This window comes from Heloderma suspectum, chromosome 1 (genome assembly GCF_057233095.1).
Source record: "Heloderma suspectum isolate Gila_16-S chromosome 1, 16-S_ref, whole genome shotgun sequence".
In the NCBI taxonomy this organism is placed as follows: domain Eukaryota; kingdom Metazoa; phylum Chordata; class Lepidosauria; order Squamata; family Helodermatidae; genus Heloderma; species Heloderma suspectum.
In genome coordinates this window covers 365,210,124-365,220,764 of record NC_139458.1, presented here as the reverse complement: position 1 = coordinate 365,220,764, position 10,641 = coordinate 365,210,124, and the positions used below count along the sequence as shown (strand labels likewise).

At 42.7% G+C, this 10,641-nt stretch overlaps 1 protein-coding gene across 1 annotated transcript in view; it reads left to right on the top strand.

The window, feature by feature from the left end:
* The window catches only part of PCNX2 (pecanex 2), a 164,135-nt gene extending 153,834 nt beyond the window's left edge, over window positions 1–10,301 (top strand). Inside the window, exons 31-34 of the mRNA XM_084828140.1 lie at window positions 318–592; window positions 2,917–3,098; window positions 7,773–8,233; window positions 9,171–10,301. Coding sequence (XP_084684266.1) covers window positions 318–592; window positions 2,917–3,098; window positions 7,773–8,233; window positions 9,171–9,344 — 1,092 coding nt within the window. The 3' untranslated portion in view covers window positions 9,345–10,301. The remainder of the gene's footprint in view (window positions 1–317; window positions 593–2,916; window positions 3,099–7,772; window positions 8,234–9,170) is intronic.
* The last annotated feature ends 340 nt before the right edge of the window (window positions 10,302–10,641 follow it).

The following is a 10,641-nucleotide window of genomic DNA, read 5'->3' as shown; positions in this document are numbered from 1 at the left end:
AGTGTATATCCCATCCCCGATGGCAAACAGTGAAGTTTTCTGCCCCTTCGGAGACCATTCTTTGTGCCTCAGTGTAGATATCAGCAGCTGCATTTCCAACAATGCTAAATAAACAAAAACAAGGCAGAGTCTTCAAGCAAAAAAACCCCAACCCTTAAGGCCCAGCACTGCTTCTTACGGAACTGGTGTATTGTCTTCAGTCGGCAGCCCTTCAGTAAGCAGCTCTGCCAAGCAAGGAGCGGGAAGATTGCAAGCTGAATTTGTTTGTTTTCTCACGGAGATGTTTTTCCATGAACTGTCATTTTATTTGCTTTTAGGTTAACAAAGAATGTGTCAGAGGGCTCTGGGCTGGACAGCAACAGGAACTGATATTTTTACGCAATCGGAACCCAGAGCGAGGCAGCATCCAGAACAACAAACAGGTTTTGCGGAACTTAATTAATTCCTCATGTGACCAGCCCCTGGGATACCCTATGTATGTTTCTCCTTTGACCACGTCATACACAGGGACTCACAGGCAGCTAAAGAATGTTTGGGGTGGACCCATAAGCCTGGACAACATCAAAACGTGGTTCAGAAACAAGTGGCTTAGGTAAGCACAGACTGTGATGTGCTATTCAGATGGGAGAACTAAACTGATACTTTAAGGAGCATGGGTATTCCTTGGGGACCCTCAAAATATGTCATGGTGGTCCCCAAGTAGGCACATTCATTGCTGTCTTCTCCTGAAATCCATCACTCCAACACAAGGCTTGTATACACCAAAATTGGGTCAGAAAACACAGTACTGATATGTCTGCCTGCCTCCCCTTCCACTTAGCCGTCTGGGCTGTGTGCTGATCTTCTGGGAAGAAAACTCAGCAGCGCCTTGTTGCTGTTTTTGCTGCTTTCCTGGGCTCTTCCTTTCAGGCATTAAAGCACAATATGGATTCACATGGCTCTGTTTTATATCTTTTGCTTTACTTCAGTGATCCTGGTCAAGATTCATCCTTGCCCAATGAACTCTCTGCCTTCATTATATTTGGGAGGCTACTTATTAAGAGAAGCCCACTATGACAAAGTATCTATACTTCATGACCAGTGGAAGACGTTTTACTCTTCACTGCTCCAAGTCCTTTTCCATACCCTACCTAGGGATGGACGAAAGTCACTTACCTGATCCCGAAGCTTGCTTCGCGGTGGGGGGGAGGCGCTCCGTCCCTCCCCCTGAAATTCTGGCCGGGGGGGGAGGTGGCCTGTCCCTCCCCCCGAAATTCTGGCCGGAGGGGAGGCGCCCCGTCCCTCCGGCCACAAAACGTCGTCTCCTGCCGGGACGCAAATGGCGGCAGCCATAGCCGCCACCGTTTGCATCCCTGCAGTCAGTCATGATAGGCTACGTAAATGTTTACATAGCCTATCACAGCTGACATTAAAAAAAAAAAAAAAAAGTGCGTACGCAAATGCATACACGCTTTTTTTTTTTCTTTTTCAAAGTCAGCCGTGATAGGCTATGTAAACATTTACGTAGCCTATCACGGTGTTTTTTAAAAATCTAGCCATGATAGGCTACGTAAATCTTTACGTAGCCTATCACGTTTGCTTGTTTTTGTTTTTGTTTTTACTTGGAAATGGCAGCGGCGGCAGCCGGTCAGAAGACCGGCTGCCGCTGCCGCCGCCGCCGCCACTGAACCGCCACCGCCAGGGACATTCGACCAAGGTAAGTCCCGTCCCGGGGGTGGGGGGGCAGACCGTTTCTCCACCAATTTCAGGGGGCCGAATGCGCTGGCATTCAGCCTCCCCGAGATTCGTGGAGAAATTCTCTGACATCCCTAACCCTACCCCTTCCAACTTCCCAGCAGTATCCCATGGGTCACATTTCTCCTCCCTTCCTAAAGTCACACTATTTGTAATTTGGATTGAGTGGACTGCCATGGTGTAGAATCATCTGTTAGCATTCCTGTTGGTGCTGAATAAATGTTTTCCTATGATGACTACAATGCAATCAATTGATCAAGTTAGTCTGCCTAATTTGTGTAATCTATTTTACTTGCAGTTAATTTCCCAGTGGAATTGGGGTATGGGGATGAGGGTGATAATGGCAGGCAGAATGCCTAGGTAGCTAAGTTACGGAGGGAGCAATCCTATGGCCACTAGTCAGCAGCTAGACAGCCATAGGATATCTTGATTTCCAGGAAGTGACCTTGGAGCCCGTGCTCCAAGGTCGGTTCCTGGAGAACCAACCTTCCTCCCCCTCCCGCACTGCCTTGCAGGCAGCACAAAGAAGCCCCGTGCTCACAAGAGGAGCGCGGAGCGGCCGAAATGGGGCGTTCCTGGGGGTGTTCCGGGGCGGGGAGGGCGGAAATGCTGGTATGACACATCCAATGTGTCGTATGGCAGCCTCCTTCCCCGCTCTGCCAAAGAAGCTAACAAGATGTATCTGTTAAAGATACCAAGAAATTTAATCCTCAAGGACCTGGATGCACCTGATCTCGTCTGATCTTGGAAGCTAAGGAGGGTCAGCCCTGGTTAGTACTTGGATGGGCAACTGCCTGGGAATCAGGCTTCCTGCATTGAGCAGGGGGTTGGACTCAGTGGTCTTGTAGGCCCCTTCCAACCCTACTATTCTATGATTTATAATTAAAACTCAAGCTGAGCACTGATTATATGAGAAAATTTCAGAAATGCTAGTGATTTTTGGCATCCAACATGAGCAGCCATTTAACTGTTACTTTCCAGAACACACTTATGTTTTGCCCGAGCCAAATTTACCAACTGCTAAAAATGTGATTTTATTGACCCAGGTCCCCAGCTTTCTTTTGTTTAGTGTTCATCCATCAAAAGAAATGTAAAAGCATTCATGAGTAAAACCACTCTTTGGGACTGTGTGTATGCCTGACTGTGTTGAGGGCCTACTTTGTTTGCTTACTTTTTAAACAGGATGCGGAAGGACTGTCATCCAAGCCACAACAATGGAGGGAACCTTGAGGAAGGAGCAAGTAGAAATGGGTCTTCTTCCAGCTGCAACCCAGCTAATAATTCAAGCCAGAGCAGCAGCTCCCCGCACACAAGGAACAGCATGCCCCAGCTGCAGACGTCTTTACCAGTCGCTCAGTTCCCAGGTATTCATACTAAGATATTTATCTTTGTTTGTTTTGTGGTATTTATATGCCTCCCAACAACAAAAATTATCTTAGCAGCCTTCAATAAAACTTAAAAAGCAATTAGATACCAAAATAAAGCCATAACATCTAATGCAGCATGAAGCCAGCAATGATAGCATACATACAACAGAATTTACAGCAGCAGCAAAAGTTTCACAGATCTTAACACTCCCCAAATATCCTAAAAATCTATAAGATCTGTAAGTAATGTTAAGATTGAAAAGCCTCGAAAAAGAAAAAAGGTCTTCACTGGCACTTAGTGCCAAAAAGACCACAGCGTAGGCACCAGGCCAGCCTATCTGGGGAGGGCATTCTGTAACTGAGATGCCACCACTAAAAAGCCTCTCTCTAGTAGCCACCCACTACACCTCATTTGGCGGGAGCACCCGGAGAAGGGCCACAGAAGATTATCTTACCATCCGAGTAGGAACGTATAAGAGGAGGGAATCCTGCAAATCACCTGGCCCCAAGCAGAGTTAGTTACATTAACATTATGCTTTGTTGCTCATAGTCACTTGTCACAATACAGATAATCCTGTATCTGCTTAACTGTGACTATTAAAAGTCCATTAAGCAATGTTTTACAGTAGTTCTGAGAAATTTTCAGGTTTGGATTTTGGAGAGGGAGGAGTTCCACAGTTGTGGAGCAGCTACTGTGCAAATGTGGATGATCTTAAATGGCCACAGTGGAACACAAATGAAGACAGAGAACAAGGTAACTTCCAGATGTCAACTATTTCCAGGTTTTGCTGCACTACAGAATGTGGATTCAGAGCACTCATCACTTGCAAACCATACATGCAGGTAGAGGAAGGGGACAATCCCCACTTGATCACTGCTAATTCTTATGGATTAGCCAGATAAGAATTGGGGACGGCTGTTCTTGCACATCAATAATAACAGTAGTTCAAAAACCTTGCCAGAGGAGGTGTTTCCTGTTTCAGGAGCCATCTTGCTGAACCATCAGTGTACCAATGCTCTTGCTGAGATGGGACTAATGGCCAATTTTGAAATTTTCTAAAAGACTGCTAGAAAGAAGAGGGAAGATCGAGTCTAAGGGATCCTGTACTTGTAGGAAGTTGGACTTGATGACCTTCAGATTACTTCCACCTTCCAAATTAATAGATTTAAGCATGTTTAACTCTGTGATGGGTTCTGGCCACTTGTTCTGTAATTACTTGCTGGATCTTTTTGTGCTTGTCATTAATGGGCAAGGCTGGGAAGGATCTTACCATAAATAAAAACTGTAAGATTAGAGCTGCTGCTGCTGCTTTGATCAGATGACTAAACAATATGCCTCTTTGCTCTTGTAAACTGGCCCTGCAATAACTGGGAAGGCAGGCTTAATTGCAGTGTAATGATCATGAAATTCCCAAGTGAGTTTAAAAGTTTCTTAATTTGATACTTAATTTTACTGGCCAGTTTCTTTCCATCTGCAAAATCCAGTTCTAAGTGTTTATGACCGCCAAGTAAAATCAGGCACACAGAGTGGGTTGGATGCCTCCAAAAAGTGTCTTTATGATAGTGTACAGAAGAGCCTTTGTCTCCTAAGTGTTTGCAGGGATTGAGTTATTTATGTGCAAATATGGGTGGTCTACTGCAAAGTACTGTAACCACTGAAATGAATATGCATATTTTTTGGACAGTGGTCAGCTTAGTAGTTTAAATTGTGAGCAGATGTTTGGCCACTTTTGATTCTGAGCATCAGCGTTACCAGAATCCCTTGTCTCACTTCGTAGCTCCATTTTTTATTTAAAGAAATTAGCTTTAAAATAATTAACAGACCCAGAAACAGAATTTAATCCAGACCCTGAACTTCAAGGAAGTGATGTTCAAAAAAGGATATTGTTAAAGCAGCACTTTGTTGTGAAAGGCTGCCTCTAATTACAATTTACAATTAAATATTCTCTTTCTTCTAAACTGCAAAGACATCTGAAGGTATATGTTCAAAGGATTAATAGCTTTGCACTTACTTAATAGGAATCACGGGGCCTTTACACAGGGCCAGAGCTCCTCATGCCTTTCTGAAAATACACTTTTTGTGATATGCTCTTTATTATTCTTAGCAGAAAAAGTTGAAATATTTACTAATGCATTGCTTGTGTAACAGGCTCACAACATCAGCTATAATTATTATTTCATATGAGCTTAATACATATGAAGTAAATTAAGTACAGCTATGAATGTGAAGACAGTTGTGCACTCATCAATCATAGTGAGGGAGGGAGATGATGAAAGTCCAGAATTGGAGATTGTTAACATTTACCAGGAAATACTGAGAATCGTTGGTTTCTCTGATAAATATCCAAAAACACATGCATCGTTTTTACATTTTGACTTAGATCAATGGCTGCTTACAATAACTTAATGCAGATTCCCAATATCCACTGGTCAGTCACCAAATTTCCAATGTTATCAGTAAAATTACACATACGAAGTCAAACGCCACAAAGTCTCACAGCTTTACAATATAATCATGCCCCTTAATTCAGATCAACTAGTTTTAATGTTTTGTAGATTATGCTATGTTTCACTTTACAGTTTTACAGCGTTTCATTCTAAAAATGAAAATGAATGACCTCTGTTACTTGGATTGTTCTGTTATAATGTCAGCCAGTCTCTCCCATTTTAGGACTTGTAAGTAAATGGTGCACACTCAAGAATTCCTTCTTTAGACAGCAGGGAAGATCCCCATTGCAGTTAAGCCTCTAAAATCTTCTGCCCCAGCTCAGTCCTTGAGCTGCTGTACTAGCATCATCATATTTCAACCTGTGCCTTTGTGCTAGCCTCACAAGCGGATCTAGGTGCGCTGGCACAGCTGTGTGCTAATGCCCTATATTAGAGCTGCATCATGGCAGCATCTCACACAAAGCTTTTGCATGGCACAGAATTAAAGAGCAGGCAGAATGGAGGAGATACTGGTAAGGAGCTCCAAGTAATACCTATGAGGTTCCTCAAGTTTTATTCCCACAACAAGCCTGTCAGGTAGGGTTGGCAGAGAAATAACACACGCACATAAACCTCGGTGAGCTTCAAGACTGATGGAGGCTTGAACCCAGGTGTCACTCAGCCAAGTCCAGCACTGTAGCTGCTACACCAAACTGGTTTCCTGTGTCAGTGCAAACACCATGTTCACATTGCTGTAGCATGGGGGCTCCTGGAATTGCTGATCAAATTTTTCTGTTACTGAAAAAGAAAAGATGATCCATAGAACCCCTAGAAAGCAAATTAGTATATCTGACAATAAGTTTACTAGTCAACAAGTCTATAGTAATAAAGGTGTTAAAAAAAACTTGGTTGTCTGAATAACAGATTCCCAGCATGCCTAAATGTTGCTGTCGAAACCAGGTATAAAAACTACACGGAGCGACAGCAAGTGGTACCTGTAAGGTGCCTATTGTGTCTATTATGGAGTGTTTGCTCAAGCAGATGTTCTGTGCATTCACGGCTTGTTTGTTTATTGTCTGAACAAGTCATATGGAAGAAGAAAGAAATCCAGATACTACAGTTAAATAACTCCTACTGCTCAGTTAACTTCTTCCCGATTCAGTGAATACTGCCAAGGGACTCTAAAGGGAAATGTTGGGCTTCTCTGCAGTTATAAAGACAATGTAAAGGGTAAGGCAAGGCACTGGGGTTTTTAAAATAGGTCATCTCAGTACTGCTTTCAATACCAGCAACAAAGATCCACCACATTCTCAGGCCTCTCTGTGATTGGCCAGTGAATTCTGTTTAACCTTCTTTTGTTCCATGGTTGTATGAATACAGACATAGTAAAGTTCATAACTGATGCTTTTTGCCTGGTTTTGGTGACCCCCAAACTCTGTTCCTATATTCTTCCCACCTCAGGTCCATGTTTAATATTGAATAAACTAGTAAATAGGTGCTGGTAAGACCACATCAGAAATCTTCTCAGATTAAAGATTACATAGGTCACAGTCCAATACAGAATTATGCCTACATAAGTGTACTGATTTCCATGTCCCCATTCCAGAGAATGTTAGGGCGCAATCCTATGCATGTTTAGACAGAAAAAAGTGCTACAGCATGGCTGGCTGGGGAACGCTGGGAGTTGTAGGACTTTTTTCTGTCTAAACATGTATAAGATTGCGCCCTTAATCCTGCTCAAGTCCTATCCATTCAAATCAATACTTAAAGTTAGACAACACAGTGCAGAGCTTAAGTGTAATTTTTTCTAGATCAGGGCCAATGGGTTGAGTTGTGGCCATTTTCTAATAGACTATTCTTTTACTAAACTGCAGTACTTAAGGGTACTTAATTGGAAGTTAGTCTCATTGAAATCAGTGGGATTTACTTGCAAGAAAGCACAAGATTTGTTGTAAATGTATTGGGTGTTTTAGCACAAATTTGCACTGGGATAGGTAGGTTGAACAATGTCACCTACAAGTCAGCCAGGTTATCAACAGGGATATAATTTTCTGTATCCCTAAAGGTTCTTTGGAACTGCAGGATAAACACACTTATTAAATTGTTATCCTTGAATCTATGTAGCACGTGGTACTTCCTACTGTGCACTAATTGGATAGAGACAGTATGTTTTGAGGGGTATCATTGGAGACATAATTTCCAGAAATAATTCTCTCTCTCTCTCTCTCTCTCTCTCTCTTCAAGGCAGAAGAAAATTCAGGAGTCAGTCTGTTCAGACACATGCTGCCTTAAATCAGAGGCCCCCTCGTTCAAGTCATTCTGGTCCAATCTTAGAAAGTCACCACCACTTCATCCAGACTTCCATTTCTGCCCATGAAATTGCCCAAGGGCGTTCTGGCAGCCAGCTCTCCTTCCACAATTCTGCAACCTCTGTGTTCTCCCACACTCCTGCCATCCCCACTCTGGGCCATCTTACTGTTCAGGAGAGAGCTGGTGTGATGCTCCGGTCTAGCCTGGCCTCTTCCACCAGTTCTACGCTCAGCCTTTTGTTTGGCAAGAGAAGCTTCTCAAGTGCTTTGGTAATTTCTGGGCTCTCAGCTGCTGATGGAGGAAACACCACAGATACTCAGTCATCCAGCAGCGTTAACATTGCAATGGGCCCATCTGCTCGAGCAGCAAGCCGTACTATACAGGAGACTACACGGGTAAGATGGACCAAAAAGTTTTAACTGATTGACTTGTTCTGTTGAGTCATTCAGCCAAGTCTTCCATTAGTAGTCCATGCAAATGTTTGCCCTGCCATTTTAAAGCTGTCCATGATGCTTAAGCAATAAAGACTTTAGACTAAGAGCAGTTTGGCAACTGCTCCGTTGGGAGTATTACATCAGTTTGCATTACCAATGGAAACAAAGTAGTGAAATATTCTAAAAGGAAAATGGAAGTATCAAAGCTGTCCTCTCAAATAAGACATATGATATTTTCCTAAGGAACATATCGGCAGTCTCATACTACAGGTCTGCTGTAGTTGCAGTGGTGACAACAGTGTGTTTTTTTTGCTACTGCAGCTAAAGCAACAGCATATATTTAGCAAACAGGGTAGAGCTAACAGCATTCTCACCCCAATTTTCCATTAAAAAGCAACCAGAAATTCAATAAATATAGTAGTAGCACTTAAGAAGCTATTTAGGGGATTGCTGCCAACACTGCCGCTTTCTCTGCTTCATCCCTGCAAAAGCCCTATCAGATATTGTTATGTAGCATGCAGTGCCACAGCCCTTCTGTTGATCATTGTTGGGCCCCAGCAGCTGGGACTGAGGAAACATCCCAGCCCAGAATCTACATCTTGGCCAGAATCTAGAGAGTCCTTTGCACATAGCTAAAGTGCTTCCATGGGCGCCCAGGAATGCTGTTGATTTCCCCTTCCTGCTGTAGCTCCTCTTGCTGCATGGGTTGCCTTTGCAGAGGATGCTGAGGCCTCCAAGGGTAGCTTTTCTGCAGGCATGAAGGGTTGAGGTGAGAACATGGGCCTGAAGAGCCCTGTGTTGCCCATGCAGAAGGCTGCACACAGTCCTTTGGAACCTCACCCTTGATATGAGATATCCTTTAAGACACCGATGACACTATCTCACTTTCTTTTAAAAGCAGTTATCTGAGGATTATGAAGCAACTGATGCCACTGAATCCAGACAACGAAGGGATCTTGGAACAACTCATGCTCTTCTGATGAGCCACATGCTGGAATGTAGAAGAGCCAGCCAAGAGGACATGGCATTGGAAGACACAGCTTCTCAACACAGTCTTTCAGAAGAGCAATAAAAAATTCATTTGTACAAGGGGTAATGCTTTGTACAACTGAAATCAAAACATAACAAGGTTGTGCTCCCAGAAAAAGTTTTAAAGTTCTTTCAAATATAACTGAAAAGCTTTAAAGGATTTATTTTTTTAACTCTTAAGTTAAAAAAGCCTTTACTGAAAAACCTTACAGAAATATAACATTGTACAATTGGCATTTAGTGCTGCCCAAAAACACAGTGCAACTTCAGCTCAGGTTCCTGAAAATTTAAATATGATCTAGGGGAAAAGACCTGTCTTGATATTCCTTCCCCTGAAGAAGCACTCATGGGATGGAATTTCGGAAGCATTTGAGGGGCGGGGGGGAAAGAGAGAGAATACTTGGAACTGAGATTGAAAGCAACAGAGAATCTGAATGCAGTTCAGTGAAAAAGCACACCGACATCTGTCTCTTGTCGTAACCAAATAGATGATTGCATGCTAAATAACTGGCACTTTATACATAATGCATCAGAAAGGGTTATTTTTAATTGAAGCAATGAATATGTAATAGGAAAGTGTGTACTCTAAGATTAGTATGCTGAATCTTTTTTTAAAAAGCCAAAAGGAAAGCCTCATTCTTCTGTATGTTTGAAGTGTTCTGCAGCTGGCAATTATGTGCTGCAACATAATAATCCAGAAGGTGGTCCACTGCATGCAGCCATAATGAAATAGCATATGAAAGTGCCAGGCTTCACATTGCTGCGAACCAAATATAGTCAATGCATGAAAAGCCTTCACAAAGCCAATGGTGCTCCTTATTTGCAAACAACACAGCTTTCTCTGAAAGGTTGTTTTTTTCACATAACCTTGCACTTCTGTTTGGCTGACAGAAATCCATACCTATTTCTGAAACCAAGAGACTGAACACAACTGTAAAGTACTGTAGTACTCTCTCATACACACAGACATGTCAATTCTTTTGTAATTAAAGACTTTACAGTACCGACATCCGGTTTTGTTGCTGCTGTTTTGCTCTACCAAAGATGCACATCCTTTCTGATTTTTATTTCACTAAGAAGAGACAGCCATTTTCACAAACTAACACAGGGAGTTCATTCACAGCCAGGGGATTTTTCATTGACAGGCAAAGCTTCTATGGATAGGGAACAAACATCCACATTGCTTGAACACAAACTAAACTGTATGTTCCAAGGTACATGGACAAAGGTTGGACATGTAAGTAGGGCTTTATTGTTCTATCAAGTCCCAGTTTTGTTTTGTTTCAATGCAGGTTAGAGTTAGGGATGTCAGAGAATTCCGCCACGGATCTAGGTGAGGC